The sequence below is a fragment of the Leptopilina heterotoma genome, unplaced genomic scaffold (assembly GCF_015476425.1).
Source record: "Leptopilina heterotoma isolate Lh14 unplaced genomic scaffold, ASM1547642v1 Lhet_123, whole genome shotgun sequence".
Taxonomy (NCBI): Eukaryota; Metazoa; Arthropoda; class Insecta; order Hymenoptera; family Figitidae; genus Leptopilina; species Leptopilina heterotoma.
In genome coordinates, this window is record NW_025110842.1 from 4,040,374 (window position 1) to 4,058,387 (window position 18,014).

General features: G+C 32.9%; 1 protein-coding gene across 1 annotated transcript in view; it reads right to left on the reverse strand.

Moving 5' to 3' along the window:
- Nucleotides 1–8,109: 8,109 nt before the first annotated feature.
- The window catches only part of LOC122512245 (mucin-17), a 78,528-nt gene continuing 68,623 nt past the window's right edge, over nucleotides 8,110–18,014 (reverse strand). The window contains exons 6-7 of the mRNA XM_043627986.1: nucleotides 9,681–17,994; nucleotides 8,110–9,386 (exon numbers count right to left, since the gene is read on the reverse strand). Of these exons, the coding sequence (XP_043483921.1) occupies nucleotides 9,284–9,386; nucleotides 9,681–17,994 (8,417 nt within the window). The 3' untranslated portion in view covers nucleotides 8,110–9,283. The remainder of the gene's footprint in view (nucleotides 9,387–9,680; nucleotides 17,995–18,014) is intronic.

Sequence of the window (18,014 nt, forward strand, 5' to 3'; positions counted from 1 at the left end):
ATAAAATTTTTACGGAAATTCAATTATTTTCGTAAATAATAAAATTCTTTTTAGAAATTCAATTATTTTCATAAATAGATAAAACTGATTGCAGAATTTCAATTATTTTTTTTAATACAATTTATTAATCGAATTCTGCGAAAAAATGTAATTATTCTTTAAAATTTTATTGAAATGCTTTAAAAGAAGTCAATTATTTATAAATTTGATGATAAAATCATGTATAATAGTTGAGTTTTAAGAAACATTCAATTTTCCAATAAATTATTAATTTTTATATTTAAATAATTAGATTACAGTTAAATTTCTCACAAACATTGATTTAAAAATGGATTTCAGTTAAAATTTTAAATTATAATTGAATTTTAAAAGTAGTATAGCTTGAATTTTTAGAAATAATTGAATTTTGAAAAGATTTTAAGTTAAAAGCTTTGAAAATCTTAATTTTGCATGCCAAGTGTGAAGAATTAATTTTTTTCTAAAAAGTTTAATTGAATTTTTTTTTGGAAACTATTTGAACATTTTATTTTTTAACATATATTTAATTAAAGAATTTCCGAATAATCAAAATTTCCTAAAATTGAATTGTAAACAAACGAATTTGAAAATTCTAAAGGAAATTTTGCAAAAATTATTAAAAATAATTTTATTAAAATATTAAATTTTGAAAATATTCAGTTAAAAACACGAAAACAAATTCAATTTTTGAAAAGTTATAAATTCTTCTGAGGGATTCAATTATTTTCACAAATAATAAAACTCACTGCAGAATTTCAATTATTTTTGATAAAATTTTAATAGAATTTCTCGAAAAATGTAATTATTCCTAAAATTTTTATTAAAATTCGCTGATAAAATTGAATTCTTTGAAAAAAGAAAATTTAATTCTTTAAAGATTGATTTCTTAAAAATGAATTGTAAAATCTTTAATAAAAATTGAATTCTTTAAAATTAATTGAAAAATCTTTTAAAAGAATTAAATATTCTTTAAACTGAATTGAAAAATCTTAAAAAGGAATTGAACTTTTTTTTTAAATAATTGACAAATCTTTGAAAAGAATAAAAAATTTTTGCAAAGAAAATTGAATTCGTTAAAAAGAATTGAATATTTTAAAAAATGAATTGAAAATTCTTTAAAATAATTGATAAATATTTGAAAAGAATAAAAAAATTTTACAAAGAAAATTGAATTTTTTGTAGAGAATTGAATATTTTTAAATGTAAATTGTAAAATCTTTAAAAAGTATTAAATTCTTCAAAATGAATTGAAAATCTTTGAGAAGAATTGAATATTCCACAAAACGAATTGAAAAATTTTGAAAAAGAATTAAATATTCGTGAAAATGAATTGAAAAATCTTGAAAAAGAATGGAATTATTTAGACATAATTAAAATCTGTGTAAAGAAAATTGAATTATTTAAAAGAAATTGAAAATTCTATAAGGAGAATTTAATTCTTTAAAATAAAATAAAATATTTTTTAAATTGAATTGAAAAATCTTGAATAAGAATTAAATTTTTTTTTTAAATAATTCATAATAAATTCTTATTATCGAAACGTCAATTCACATAATTTTCATATTTCGAAATACTATTCAACATAATTTTCATTTTGTCGAATAATCATTGATTCTAATTTTTAAATAATCCAATTGTTTTTTAACATAATTTTTATTCTGACTAATGTCTATTGGTTAGAAGTATTAAATGTTCGAATTATCAATTCGTTGAATGTTCAAAAAGTCGAATGCTAAAAACATCGAATTGTCAAATCGTCGAATGCTCAGAACATCGAATTGTCAATTCGTCGAATGCTCAAATAGTCGAAACGCCATCTGTTCGAATTGTCAAAGAGTAGAATGGTAAAGTAGTCGAATACTTAAAACGTCGAATCGTCAATTCGTCGAATGCTTAAAACATCGAATTGTCAGTTCGTCGAATGCTCAAAATGTCGAAATGTCAATTCGTCGAATCGTCAAAACGTCGAATTGCCAAAATATCGAAAAATTTGTTTGATTTAAGTTAACATTTGTTTCTTTTAAGTTAATGTTAACTTAAATCAAACAAATTTTTCGAAATTTTGGCAATTCGACGTTTTGACGATTCGACGAATTGACATTTCGACATTTTGAGCATTCGACGAACTGACAATTCGATGTTTTAAGCATTCGACGAATTGACAATTCGATGTTCTGAGCATTCGACGATTTGACAATTCGATGTTCTGAGCATTCGACGAATTGATAATTCGAACATTTAATACTTCTAACCAATAGACATTAGTCAGAATAAAAATTATGTTAAAAAACAATTCGAGTATTTAAAAATTAGAATCAATGATTATTCGACAAAATGAAAATTATGTTGAATAGTATTTCGAAATATGAAAATTATGTGAATTGACGTTTCGATAATAAAAATTTTGATGTTTTGAATATTATGAAATTGAATTTTGGGCAATAATCATGCGCCCCATAGAAAATATTTAATTTGAAAGAATTTCAAATAAAATTCTTATCAACTTTAATTAAAATTTTTTAATCGAAAGAAATTGAATGAAAATTCTTATTATATTTATAAAAAAATGTTTAAAGTCTGATAAATCGAAATTAAATAATAAAGAATGGGTAAATTGAAATTACCAATAGAAGAAAATTTTAAACTAATTTTTTAAACTATTTACAAAATTTTCTTGTAAGTAAAAACAAAAATAGTTTTTTTATTTTCAAATAAAAATATTAAAAGTATTTAAAAAACTGAATATTTAATAATATTTCCGGAATTTTGAAATAAAAACATTAATGAATTTATTTTCGAAACAAAAATTTATAAAAAGTAAATTTTGTATTTTGTACTATTTTTTAAAAAACTTGGCAAATTGCAATAAAAAAGTGGAAAAATTGTTTAAGGTGAAATAAAAAATTCATCTTTTCGATTATTTTTATTTATTGAACTTTTGGTAAAATAAAAATTATTTTATTTCGAAAATTCGGGGAAAAAAAAAATTCTGGTGCCCTTTTTTTCCTTTGAAAATAAAGACAAAGAAAAAAGAAGAGAAGAGAAAAGAAAAGAAAAAGAAAGAAAAAGAAATGTGGACAATTACAGTGTAAAGCAACAAGTTGCAATTATTTATTATTACAAATAGTTGTCCTGCTTTTTATATATAATATATTTATATATAATAATAATAATAAATTGAATTATTGTCGGGCGGAATTTTTTTTTATTTTTTCTTTTTTTTTACATAAAAAGGCGGTTTGTTGTTGATTCAAAAAGCAGAGATGACAATTAAATAGGACGAATCTAATAGGACTAACGTATAATCTAGAATTAAAGAACGTATACACGAGTTTTGGCATTCTCTACTTTTTGAATTTTTTTTTATCATTCAACACCAGCTTATAATTTAATTCCAAGGAAACGATTAATTTACTCTTTTTCACGTTGTATTTTTATTCTTTATTTTTTTTGTTTTTTTATTTTTTTATTTTTTCCTTTTTTCTCTATTTCTCTTTTTTCTCTTTTTTCTCCTTCAAAGGAAGAGAAAAAGATTTTTTTCGAAAAAAGGGTAAATTAATCGTTTCCTATTAGTTTTCTTTCCTCTGACATACAAGTTAGTTACACGTTTCTTTTTTTATAAGAAAAAGAAACTTTGAAAATATATATGTATCGTGGCTTTTCTCAGGAAGACGGGAATACAATACTTTTTGTCTTCGTGTGTCTCTCTAATTTTCAAAAGACATAAATATTAATAATGTAAGAAGAAAAAAGTATGCGTAGTATCGTTTTATAATTATTTTCAAAAGTCTATGCGTTCACTTTTTTTCGCTTTGAAAAAGAATTGACAATTTTTTTTTAATGAGAATTGAATATTTTTTTTTAAAGAGAATTGAATATTTTTTAAAGAAAATGGTAAAGTTCTTCAAAGAGAATTGAATTTTTTAATAAGAATTAAAAATTATATAAAAATAATTGAATTCGTTACAACAAGTTAAAAATTAATTTACCAAGAATTGAAAACTGTTTAATAAGAATTGAAAACTGTTTAATAAGAATTAAAAATTCTTTAAAAAGAATAAAAAATTCTTTAAAGTGAATTGAATATATTCTTTAAAGTTCACTGAATATTCATAGAAAAGAATTGAATTTTTCAAAAAGAATTGAAAATTCTTTAAAGAGAATTGAATATTTTTAAAGAAGAATTGAATACTTCAAAATGAATTGAAAATTATTTGAAAAGGATAAAAAGTTCTTTAAAGAGAATTGAATATTCTTAGGAGAGAATTGAATTTTTAAAAAGAATTGAAAATTCTTTAAAATAATTGACAACTCTTTGAAAAGAATAGAAAACGTTTTAAAAAAATTGAATTCTTTAAATAGATATAAATTTTCTTCAAAATGAATTAAAATATCTTAAAAAATAATTGAAAATATTTTAAAAAGAATTGAATTTTTTAAAAACAATTGGAAATTCTTTAGAAATAATTGAATACTACAAAAAATGTTTTTTTAATTTAATGAAATTAATAAAAAATTCTTTCAAGAGAATTGAATATTCGTAAAAAAGAATTGAATTCTTTAAAATAATTAACAAATCTTTGAAAATAATACAAAATTCTTTAAAAAGAATAAAATATTCTTCAAAAAGAATGGAAAATTCTTTAAAATAATTGACTAATCTTTGAAAAGAATAGGAAATGTTTCAAAGAGAATTGAATTCTATAAATAGAATTGAAAAGTTTTTAAAATGAATTGAAAATTCTCAAAAAGAATTTTCAATTCTATGAAAAGAATAACAAAGTTTTTAAAGAGAATTGAATATTCTTCAGAATGAATTTAAAAGTCTTTAAAAATAATTGAATTGTTTAAAACAAATTGAAAAATCTTTAGAAAGAATTGAATTTTCTAAAAAGAATTGAATATTCTTCAAAATGAATTGTAAAATCTTCAAAATGAATTGAAAAATCTTTAAAAAGAATTGAATATTCTTTAAAATGAATTGAAAAATCTTTGAAAAGAATTGAATTTTCCACAAAACGAATTGAAAAATCTTGAAAAAGAATTGAATATTTTTAAAGAAGAATTGAAAAATCATTAAAAATAATGGAATTCTTTAAACATAATTAAAAATTCTTTAAAAAAAATTGAATTCTTTAAAAAGAATTGAAAATTCTAAAAAGTGAATTGAATTCTTTAAAAATTAATTTTTTTCTCATTGGAAAACACTTTTTGTAATTAACAAAATTTTTACACGTTTAAATTGAAAGAATTTAATTAAAATTCTTATCAAATTTAAGAAAAATTTTTAATTTATGAAATTGAAAAAAAAATTCTCTTCAAATTTAAAGAACAAATTTTCAAATTTCAAGAAATTGAAAGAAAATTTTTTTCTTATTTTATAAAAATAAAGTTATTTGGAAAATTGGTATTAAAAATTCTTTTTTTTTTAAATTCTAATTTTAATTCTTTCTTTTCTCGTCTAATTGAATTGTTGGCATCATTTTTATTTTTCGTATTAAAATTTAATTTTCAAAAGACTAGTAGAAAATAATTATTATTATTATCATTATCATTATCATTATCATCAATTCTGGAGATTAGAGTATTAAAAATATTTATTTTCGAAAAAGTAGTAAAAAAACGCATTGTTAGACTGAAAAAAATTTTTGTTTCGAAAAATTTATTTTCTTTCTTACTTGAGGTTTCTTATTGCAAAAGGCATATAGGAAATTGTCATCGCTTAAGTATAATTAAGGGAGTACAATATATATATTTATAAAGAAGTGTATAAATGTATACATATATATATTTATAAATCTATATATATATACATATATATATTTTCATAAATCTACTCTCTAAATTTAAATTAGTAAAATTTTTTTGCTCATTGGAAAAATAGTGACTGACTTTTTACTTGAGATTTAATCAATTTTACTAATAAATAGCAATTTCTACTAATTAACTAGCAAAATTTAATTTTTGCTTTCGAATTAGTAAATTTTACTAAGAATTAGTAATTTTTTCTAAGAATTAGTAATTTTTACTAATAAGTAATAATTTTTACTAATTTATTAATAAAATTTACTTTTTGAATTTAAACTTGACTTTTTGCTTTCGATTTAGTAAATTTTAATAATAATTAGTCATTTTTACTAATTTATTGGTAAAATTTACTTTTTGAATTTAAAATTTACTTTTTGCTTTCGAATTAGTAAAATTTACTAAAAATAGTAATTTCCACTACTTTACTAGCAGAATTTACTTTTTGCTTTAGAATTAGTACATTTTACTAATAATTATGATTTTTTACTAATTCATTAGTAAATTTTACTAATAATTATATATTTTTACTAATTTATTAGTAAAAATTACTGTTTGAATTTAAAATTAACTTTTTGCTTTCGAAGTAGTTAATTTTACTGATTAATAGTAAAAATTTACTAAAAACAGTAATTTCCAAAAATTTATTAGAAAAAATATACTTTTCGAATTTAAAATTGACTTTTTGCTTTCGAATTAGTAAATTTTACTAACAAATAATAGTTTCTACTAATTTATTAGTAAATTTCACTTTTGGAATTCAAAACTGACTCTTTGCTTTCGAATTAGTAAATTTCACTAATAAATAGCAATTTTCACTAATAAATAGTGATTTTTACTAAAAAATAGCAATTTTTTACTAATACATTAGTAAAATTGACTCTTTGCTTTGATTATAGTAAATTTTACTAATTTATAATTAAAATTTACTTTTTAAATTTGAAATTGACTTTTTGCTTTGGGACTAGTAAATTTTACTCATAAAAAGTAAAAATTTACTAGAAATAGTAATTTCCAGTAAAATTGACTTTTTGAATTTAAAATTGACTTTTTGCTTTCTAATTAGTAAATTTTACTGATAAATAGTAAAAATTTACTAAAAATAGTAATTTCCACAAATTTATTAGTAAAATCTACTTTTTGAATTTAAAATTGACTTTTTGCTTTCAAATTATTAAATTTTACTAAAAATAGTAATTTTTACTAACATAAATAGTGATTTTGACTAATAAATAGCAATTTTTAATTATAAATAGTTATTTTTACTAATAAATAGTAATTTCTATTAATTGGTTAATAAAATTTAGTTTTTGAATTTAAAATTGTCTTTAAAGCTTTCAAATTATTTATTTATTTATTTATTTATTAAGAATGTTCCTAGGGCTAAAGAGCCCTTTAAGGTACAAAATATAAGTCATTAGTAATTTTTACTAATAAATAGGAATTTTTTTACTAATTTATTAGTAAAATTGACTTTTTGAATTTGAAATTGACTATTTGCTTTCAAAATAGTAAATTTTACTAATTTATAAGTAAAATTTACTTTTTGCTTTCGAGTTAATAAATTTTACTATAGATAGTAATTTTTACTAATATAAATAGTGATTTTGACTAATTAATAGCAATTTTTAATTATAAATAGTTATTTTTACTAATAAATAGTAATTTCTACTAATTTGTTAATAAAATTTAGTTTTTGAATTTAAAACTGATTTTAAAGCTTTTAAATTAGTAAATTTTACTAATTTATTAGTAAAATTGACTTTTTGAATTTGAAATTTACTTTTTGCTTTCAAAATAGTAAATTTTACTACTTTATAAGTAAAATTTTCGTTTTAAATGAAAAATTTTTTTTTGCCCTCATTTTTAGTAAGTTTTTACTAAAAATAGTCATTTTCACTAATTTATTAGTAAAATTGACTAAAAGTAGTTATTTCTACTAATTTTTTAGTAACATTGACTAAAAATAATAATTTCCACTAATTTATTAGTAAAATTGACTAAAAATAGTAACTTCCACTAATGTATTAGTAAAATTTACTAATTAAAAAGAAAAAAAGTCAGTCACTTATCGAAATTAGTAAAAAATTGTTACTAATTAAAATTTATAGAGTATATACATATATTTATATATTTATATATATGTATATATATAATGGATTGCCAGCTTGCCGGAGAAGCGAATTCATTTCCGGTTCTCCCCGCGAGCCGCTATTTGAGCTTTGAGTTGCGCTTAAAATTCCAAAAGAATTTTCTCTTATCCTTTTTTTCTCTCTTTCACTCTCACTCTCACTTTCTTTCTCTCTCTTTTTCTCTCTATTATTTTCGAGTCAACACCGATCGATACATAAATATAATAATATAAATAACACCGGAGTTTGGATCTATAAAGGTGGCACGTGTGGTCAAATATCTAGTGTCATTTTCCACAATGAAAAATTCTAATTGCGCGTAAATAGTCTTATTTATCCTAAAAAAAAAAAATTCCTATAAATATACGAGTAAAAAGTTTATCAGAGCTTTTTTTTATCATTCGCATTTTCTTATTTATACAAATTTGGAAAATACCAAAACATTCGTTGTTTGGTTTTTTTTTGTAAATTTTATAAAGAAATTTTTTTGCGAAATGGCTCTGAAGGTCCTATTATTAACTTTTATATTTTGAATATAAAGAGTTAAAAAAGATTTTTTTTTTGTTGCGATTTTTTTTTTAAATTGTTAGTTGAGCGAGGATTTGTGCCCTCGTTGTGTGTCAGACTAAAAAAAATTAGCTCTTTTTTTTTACTAAACCATAAATTTTAACAAATTGAAAATTTTGTTTCGAAAATTGTTAAAAATTATGGTGCAGTGCGTTACATTTCGATACATTTTTTTTCTTTACCTAACTACGTTATTTTCGGGAAAATTTTGTGATAAAAATTTTGCCGAGGACGATTTTTTTTTTTTGCTTTTCTTGACACTTGATATGGCAGGAATTGCTGCTGTCAGATTAAATTCTATTTTGGCAACAACAAAGGCACAGTCATAAGTCTCGTGTTTTCGCTGTTTTTTCATCCTCGCTATTTTCGAAAATAAAAAAAAAAATTATTTCGTCGAGATCGATTGTTTTCTTAAAAAACAGCACGAAAAAAAAAATTATTATTACTGTCCTTTGAGACACGTTTTTTTATTCTTCCATTTTGGCACTTGGAACGCGCCTTACTCTCATTCATTTTTCATTTATATATATATGTGTGTATATATAACATATAATAATATATAAATGTTTTGGCCACTTTGTTCATTTTCGCTGATCACACACATTTTTTTTTTTTTTAATGTCTTTATGTTTCGCGAAATTAAAGTAGTCTAGATTAAAAAGTTTTTTTTTCTGTTTTTGCTTTCACTTTTATACAACACACTTTCGTTTTTCGTCACGTTGAATTAATTAGCGAGTTCACAATTATTAACAATTGATGGCTCATCTTCGTTTTCGAGCTGTTGCGGCGGCGATCATTTGCCTCAGCATTGGTTCGGGTGTGCAAACCTTGGGATCACATTTCATTTTACCATCACCTCCGCAACTGTGAATTGAGAAAAAAATTGTTGTTATTTTGTGGATAGAAACATTGTTTTCTTAAATTTAGTCTTAATTTAATTAATTAATTAATTAATTAATTAATTGTACCCAAATAGGAGCATAACGTAAAAAATGTAGTAAATAGTAGGTTTTCGTAGATAAGTACAAAGCCTGTGCTGTTATTCGCTATTTTTGTTTAGCTAAGTAAGGAAAGTAATTAGCGACAAATTTATCTAGAATTAAGAAAATTATTTAATTAATTAATTTAATAATTAATTAAATGATGAATGACACTTACGTGCATTGAAGGCACGGTCCAGAGGATGACTTGATGGTTTCACCAACGCGATATGCTTGACCGCGTATTTGACATCCACTCCTCCTGGTCGCACCCTTATAAGGATGCGAGAGGAAATGTGGCGGTAGCGTTGTCGTTGTCGTCGTTGTTGTTGTCGTTAAATTCAGCGTCATTGCCATTGAGACAGGACACTCGTACCTGGGACAACAGAAACCAGAAATAGGCTCCTCATGACAGCCAGGAATTGGTGGCGGACAACTCTGTTGTAAGCAAATGATATCGCTTCTAAAGCAAAAGCAGAAATCGCAAGGATCGTCTCTTGGTATTTGTTGAGCAGACATGTAAACCTTGCCACCGTATCGGCAAGTTCCCGGTCCATACACCTCCTTATCGTCCTCAGTCTCATAGTCGTCGGGAATCATGTGAGTGCCACCGTCAATTGGGAAGTTTGGATTGTAGTCGTCTGTCATTGTTTGATCGGGATATTGTCCACTTTCTGATGACGAGGCGATTGTACTCGATGTGCCAAAGAAGCCGGGACCAACGGTTTCCTGATCGGGACTCACGGTTAATTGGGATTCATTTTCGTCGGGGTGGGATGGTAGGTCCGGTTGTTGTGGTACGTGACTTTCAGTGTGTTGATCCAGATCGCCTTCTGTTCCTTCTTCGGTTGTTTCGGTGGATGCGTCCTGGGGTATTTTGACTGTTACTTGTCCCTGAGGTTCGCTGAATGATGGTCCAGTTTGTTCGGTTGATTCGTCTGGAGATGAAGATCCAGTTATCTCCGAAGAAATTGTTTCTTCAGTAGCGGGTTGAGTTTCCTTCTGCTCTGTAATTGTCGATTCGGTGCCACTTGGAATTTCCTCAGTCTTTTCGGGTGTTCCACTGGCGGGAATGTCCGTTTTCGGTTCCGTGGACGTTTGTTCGGTGACTTCGGATATTTTCGGTCCTAGGGAAACATCAGTAGAAGGTGCTTCTTCACCCTTTGTTGTTTCTTCCTCAGTTTTCGTTGGTTCTTGACTAACTTCCGGTGATTCGCTCGATACTACCGGTGTTTCCGGTCTGTAACTTGATGATCCGTCACCGGAAACCGTTGGTTCCGGTGAAGCTTCTTTTTCTGGACTTTCGGTAATTTCTGCACTAGTACTTTCGGGTGTTTGTTTCTCTGTTTCGGTTTCCGTAACTTCCGGCACTTCTTTTTCTGGTGTCATTGCTGATTCGCTACTGCTTTCCACTGTAACTCCTTCAGGTCCTTTAGTAATGTCAACTTCGGGAGCTTGTTCCTTAGTTACACTGGAATCCTCAATCGTCACTTCAGTAGGAACTCCTTCCTTTTCAATAGCTGATGTTTCCGGGGTCGAACCTTCGGAAACTTTGACTTCTGTAGTTGGCACTGTTTCCTTTTCAACTCCGGAACTTGTCGATTCGTCCCCGGATGGCGAAGAGGGTTCTGCTGATGATTCTTCTGTCGACACTGCTTGTCCTTCGGTTGGTGCGAAAGTTTCCTCAGAACTAGGAGACGTGGGTCCTTCTTTCACGGGAGTTTCCGGTTTGGCAGTTTCCGAAACGTCTGTCATCTCCGTTCCTGGTGATTCTTTTTCGGGAATTGCTGTTCCCTCGGGAATTTCCGATTGAGCCGTTTCGGTCATTTCTGGAATCTTAGTATCAACTTTAGGTGTTTCCTCCGTGATGTCATGGTCAGCAGTTACAGGAATCTCCGTCTTTGGTAATTCAGTTTCCGATTTTTCCGTCACCGGACTTTCGGGAACTTCGGGGGTAATTTTGCCTGGTTTTTCTGTTTCGTCGGACGTTTTTTCTGCACTTTCAGTAACTTCCGGCACTTCTTTTTCTGGTGTCATTGCTGATTCGCTACTGCTTTCCACTGTAACTCCTTCGGGTCCTTTCGTAATGTCAACTTCGGGAGTTTGTTCCTTAGTTACACTGGATTCGTCAATCGTAACTTCGGTAGGAACCTCTTTTTCGGTTGCGGTTGTTTCTGGCGTGGAGCCTTCGACTCCCACAGTTGGCACTGTTTCCTTTTCTGCTCCCGAACTTGTCGATTCGTCCCCGGATGGCGAGGAGGGTTCTGCTGATGATTCTTCTGTCGATACTGCTTGTCCTTCGGTTGAAGTAAACGTTTCTTCAGCACTAGGAGACGTGGGTCCTTCTTTAATGGAAGGTTCCTCTCCCGGTTTGGCAGTTTCTGAAACTTCTGTCATTTCCGTTTGCGCCGGTTCCTTTTCAGGAATTGCTGTACCTTCTGGAACTTCTTTCTCTGGAATTGCCGTTCCTTCCGAAATTCCTTTGTCAGGAGTTGCCGTTGTTTCTGGAACTTCTTTTTCTGGAATTGCAGTTCCCTCTGTTACCTCTTTCTCTGGAATAGCAGTTCCCTCTGGAGCTTCTTTTTCTGGACTTGTAGCCTCTGGAATTGCGGTTCCCTCTGGAGCTTCTTTCTCCGGACTTGTGGCCTCTGGAATAGCAGTTCCCTCTGGAGCTTCTTTCTCCGAACTTGTAACCTCTGGGATTGCGGTTCCCTCTGAACCCTCTTTCTCCGGACTTGTAACCTCTGGAATTGCAGTTCCCTCTGGAGCCTCCTTCTCCGGACTTGTGGCCTCTGGAATTGCAGTTCCCTCTGGAGCCTCCTTCTCCGGAGTTGTGGCCTCTGGAATTGCAGTTCCCTCTGGAGCCTCCTTCTCCGGACTTGTGGCCTCTGGAATAGCAGTTCCCTCAGGTGTCTCTTTCTCCGGACTTGTAACCTCTGGAATTGCAGTTCCCTCTGGAGCCTCCTTTTCTGATGATGTTACCTCTGGACCTTCTTTCTCAGGAATTGCCGTTGCTTCTGAAACCTTCTCTGGAGCTGACGTTCCCTCTGGAACTTCCTTCTCAGGAATTTCAGTGCCTTCGGGAACTTTAGTATCTGGCATTTCAGTTCTATCGGAAACCTGCATGTCTGTCATTTCCGTAATTTCTGGACTTGCCTTTTCGGTTACTTCAGTTCCCTGTGGACCTTCAACCTCGGGTGTTTGGGTTCCTTCCGGAATTTCGGATATTGCCGGAGTTTCTGGTGTTTCCTTTTCGGTGACTTCGGTCATTTCGGGAATCTTTGTTTCCGCTTCTTTTTCTGTGGTGTCTGGCGTTTCTTTCGCTGGTGTCTGCGCTCCTTCAGAGACGTCTATCTTTATCTCAGTTACGGGACTTTCGGTTTCAGTCGATTCGGGTATCGTTTGTCCTTCGCTACTGGTTTCTACAGTGATTCCCTCGGGTCCTTTCGTGATATCGCTTTCTGTTTCTGCTTTGGTTACACTGGAATCCTCAATTGTGACTTCGGTAGGAACTCCTTCTTTTTCGGTAGCTGATGTCTCTGGGGTCGATCCTTCGGAGACTTTGACTTCTGTAGTTGGCATTGTTTCTTTTTCAGCTCCCGAACTTGTTGATTCGTCCCCGGATGGTGAAGAGGGTTCCACAGATGATGACGTCGGAACTTCTACCTCGGTCGGACTGAACGTTGCCGATGTTCCTTCTGCGGGAGAACTGGATTCGATTTCCTTAGTTACGGTCTCTTCAGGTGTCGAAACGTCCGTTTCAGCTTTAGTTGCCTCTGGTTCTGATTTAACTGTTCCAGTTTCTGGTGTTCCTTCCGGTGTCTTCTCGGTGCCCTCGGCTGGTACGTCTGTTACTTTCACTCCTGTCTCAGGTGTTTGGGGTTCTACGGAAGTTTTCTCGGTCTTTTCGGAAACTTCGTCTCCTACCGTAGAGCTAGGCGTTGCTTCGTCGGAAACCGTCGTCTCTGTTCCCTTTTCTTCACTAGTGGTGCCTACAGAAACCGGTACTTCTGTTCCAGGAGATTCGACACTGGAATCAGTGACAACCTTACTTTCCGTTTCTGTCGATGAAACCTCCGTTGCTATCGTCGCTTCTGTCATCTCTCCAGGAGTTAATTTCGTAGCTTCTTCTTTCCTTGTAGCCTCAGTCTGTACCGATTCGGATGTTCCCTCACTGACAGTTACAGAAACATCTTCCTCTGGTTTTTTAGTTTCTTTTTCAACCGACACTGTTGTGGCGTCTGTCTTTTCGTACTCTGGTGTTTTTCCCGCCATTTGATTGTCAGATTCGAGAGTTGCGGACGTTTCGGAGTCACAGGCATACATTGGACAGCAGGAGTCGGATGTTATGTGTGGGGTACAATTTGCTAAATGCTTAGGTGGTGGTGAACACTCTACCATATCGCAGTGGACAATACTGCTGATACATATACATCTCGATTGGCAAGGATTGACTGGTGGTATGGCGGTATTATTGTAGTAGGATTGTCCATCAACGAGACAGTTTCCTTCGCCGGGGATACCCATCGAAGTGTGGGTGTCCTCTGTAGGACTGGTTTGCTCAACTTCGGTTGGTGACGATTCTTCTGATGGACCGGGTGAGAAGGACATGGTTTCCGGTTTCATCTCCTCTGGTATGCTAACTTTAGTTACGAATTCCTCATCAACTGGTTCTTTTGTAATTTCAGTTTTTTCCACCCCACTTTCTGTTGGTTCGTCCTTAATGGTCGGTTGGGTTTCATCAATAGCCGGTGATTCAGTCTTAGTTGTCTCTGATACTCCTGCAGCTTCCGTCGGTAATTTACCTTCCGTGGCTGTGGTTTCCGTAACCGGACTTTCGGGTATTCTTACATCAATGTTGGGGATCTCTGCTGGACTCTTTCCTTCTAATTCCATTTCTGTGCTTGCTTCCGTTATTTCTGTTTTAGCTTCCGTCGTTTCCTTTTTCGCAGGTTCCTCACTTGCTGTAACTTCTGGTTCGGTAGGTTTAATTTCACCTTCCGTTGAATGTGTCGTCTCTTGTGGTTTTTCGGAAATTCCGGATTCGGTGACTTTCACTTCATCAGTTGTTTCCTTTTCAGCCTCGGTCGATTCGCTCGGCTCCTTGGCGGTTTCTGAAGGAATTGATTGTGTCGTTTCTGGTTCGGTGACTTTTACACTTGTTTCGGTTTCGCCTTCTTTAGTGACAGGGGTTTCACTTGGTTCTTCAGCACTTGATGTGGTTTCAGAGGGTGTTTCTACGGGAATTTCGTTTGTTTCCTTGGGACCTTCAGTCGATTCGGCAGGAACTTCTGTTACTTCCTTTGGTTCTTGGGAAATTTCGTTTGAGTCGGCTGAAGTTGCTTCTGAAGGCACTGCGGATGTTTCTTTAGCAATTTCGGTGGTGTCTTTAGGTCCTTCGGTGGATTCTTTAGGTTCTTCGGTTGATTCTTTAGCTCCTTCGGTGGATTCCTTGGCTCCTTCGGTAGATTCCTTAGTTCCTTCGGTAGATTCTTTAGCTCCTTCGGTAGATTCAGTTTCCCCTTCAGTAGATTCTTTAACTCCTTCAGTAGATTCCTTAGGTCCCTCGGTAAATTCCTTAGGTCCTTCGGTAGATTCTTTGGGTCCCTCGGTAGATTCTTTGGTTTCCTCTGTAGATTCTTTAGGACCTTCGGTAGATTCTTTAGCTCCTTCAGTAGATTCTTTAGTTCCTTCAGTAGATTCAGTTTCCCCTTCAGTAGATTCTTTAGCTCCTTCAGTAGATTCCTTGGGTCCCTCGGTGGATTCCTTAGGACCTTCTGTAGGTTCTAATGGTGCTTCGCTGTCTTCCTTCGGACCTTTAGTAACTCCTTCCGTAGATACCGTGGGACCTTTAGGAGTTTCAGTGGATTCGGTAAATTCTGTAGCTTCCTTAGGAGCTTCACTTGATTCCTTAGGCGCCTCGGTTTTTTCAGCTTCAGTGGGTTCTTTAGGAGCTTCACTGGATTCAACAGGCATTTCGGTATCTTGCGGCGTTTCACTGGACTCCACTGGTACTACTGTTTCTTTAGGTGCCTCACTTGATTCTACTGGAGTTTCAGTTTCCTTAGGTGTCTCACTAGATTCCACTGGTATTTCAGTTTCTTTCGGAGTTTCACTGGATTCTACTGGCATTTCAGTTTCTTTTGGAGTCTCGCTGGACTCTACGGGAATTTCGGTTTCTTTAGGTGCCTCACTATTTTCGACTGGAGTTTCAGTTTCTTTTGGAATCTCACTAGATTCCACTGGAATTTCAGTTTCCTTAGGAGTCTCGCTAGATTCCACTGGTGCTTCTGTTTCCTTTGGAGTCTCGCTGGATTCTACAGGCATTTCAGTTTCTTTTGGAGTCTCACTGGATTCTACTGGCATTTCAGTTTCTTTTGGAGTCTCGCTGGACTCTACGGGAATTTCGGTTTCTTTTGGTGTTTCACTAGATTCTACAGGCGTTTCGGTCTCTTTAGGTGCCTCACTAGATTCGACTGGAATTTCAGTTTCTTTTGGAGTCTCACTAGATTCTACTGGAATATCAGTTTCTTTAGGTGTCTCGCTAGATTCTACTGGTATTTCAGTCTCTTTCGGTGTCTCACTGGATTCCACTGGTACTTCAGTTTCCTTAGGAGTCTCACTAGATTCCACTGGCATTTCAGTTTCCTTTGGAGTCTCGCTAGATTCCACTGGTACTTCAGTTTCTTTTGGAGTTTCACTAGATTCTACAGGAATTTCAGTTTCTTTCGGAGTCACACTGGATTCGACTGGTATTTCAGTCTCTTTCGGTGTCTCACTGGATTCCACTGGTACTTCAGTTTCCTTAGGAGTCTCACTAGATTCCACTGGCATTTCAGTTTCTTTCGGAGTTTCACTGGATTCTACGGGAATTTCGGTTTCTTTCGGAGTTTCACTGGATTCTACGGGCGTTTCGGTTTCTTTTGGTGCCTCACTAGATTCCACTGGAATTTCAGTTTCCTTTGGAACCTCACTGGATTCTACAGGGGTTTCTGTTTCCTTGGGAGCTTCACTGGATTCTACAGGTACTTCAGTGTCTTTAGGTCCTTCAGTTCCTTTAGGAGCTTCACTGGATTCTTTCGGTTCTTCAGTGCCCTCCTTGGGAATTTCACCGGATTCTGTAGGAGTTTCAGATTCTTTAGGAGCCTCACTGGATTCTTTCGGCGCTTCAGTGTCCTGCTTGGGAGTTTCACTAGATTCCACAGGTGCTTCAGTATCTTTAGGCAAATCACTAGTTTCAGCAGGCGTTTCAGTTCCCTCCTTAGGAATTTCACTGGTTTCTTTAGGAACCGGAGTTTCTTCCTTTGGAGCTTCACTAGATTCTACAGGCGCTTCAGTAACCTTCGGACTTTCTGTGTCTTTAGGACCTTCCGTACCTTCAGGAATTTCGGTATCTACAGGTGTTTCGCTAACTTTAGGTATTTCGGTACCTTCAGGACTTTCGCTAACTTTAGGGATTTCGGAACCTTCAGGACTTTCGCTGACTTTAGGTATTTCGGTACCTTCCGGACTTTCGGTTTCTTTAGGACCTTCGCTAGATTCCTTGGGTACTTCCGTATCCTTAGCACCCTCGGTAGATTCCGCAGGACCGTCACTAGCAACCTTAGTTGTATCATCTTTCGGAATGGACGTCACCTTCGTTTCGGTTTCCTTGTCTGTTATACTAGGTACTTCCGTCCTTTCGATTTCGGTCGTGATAGCTTTGTCCGTTATTCCTAGGGTTTCATCAGTCTGTTCCGTTTTTGAGGTATATGGAGGTAGATAAGTTGTAGGTACAAAAGTAGTTGGACCGAATTCATTGGTTTCCGTTGCTTGGCTATCGGTGTGTCCTTCCGGACGTCCGGTTGGTCCGTAACCATCACCAATTTCGACCTCATCAATTACGTTGTCGTCCTTCTTGTTCTCTGGCCGCCTGGCTGGTAGCGGAACTCCTGCTGGACCCTGTGTTGGAAGAGACGGTATTTCTTGGGACTCTTGGGTAGTGTCATCAGTTATTCCCTGATCATCTTTTTTGGGTTCTACCGTTTCGATCGGAGTTTCCGTTTCTTTATCCGTGGCGTCTGGGGTAGTTTTCGATGCAGCTTCCTCTTCTGTCGTGTCGGATGACACTCCTTCGGTTGTTTCTTTTTCAGCTCCTGCTCCTTGGGTCGGAATTGTTTCCGTCACACGTTCCATCGGTTCCTTTGTACTTTCATCGACTTGTATTTCCTCCGGTGATGTTTCCATCTTTGGAACTTCGGTCATCTCCACTTCCTCTTTCGGCTTCTCCGACGATTCGACCCTGTCTTCAAATTTAGGCGTTTCGACTTTCTCCCCTAAAGTCGTTTCACTAATCGACGTTTCGGTTGTTCTGAATTCGTGATCCTCTGGAATAGCATTGTCAGCACCGGGGAATTTATCATCTGACTTGTCAATTTTATCGCTCGCCTCGGTAATGTGACTTTCGGTTTGAATTGTTGTCTCGGTTCCCGGTTCGGTTTGGAAGTCGTTCTCTGTGAAGGAGGAATAGAAA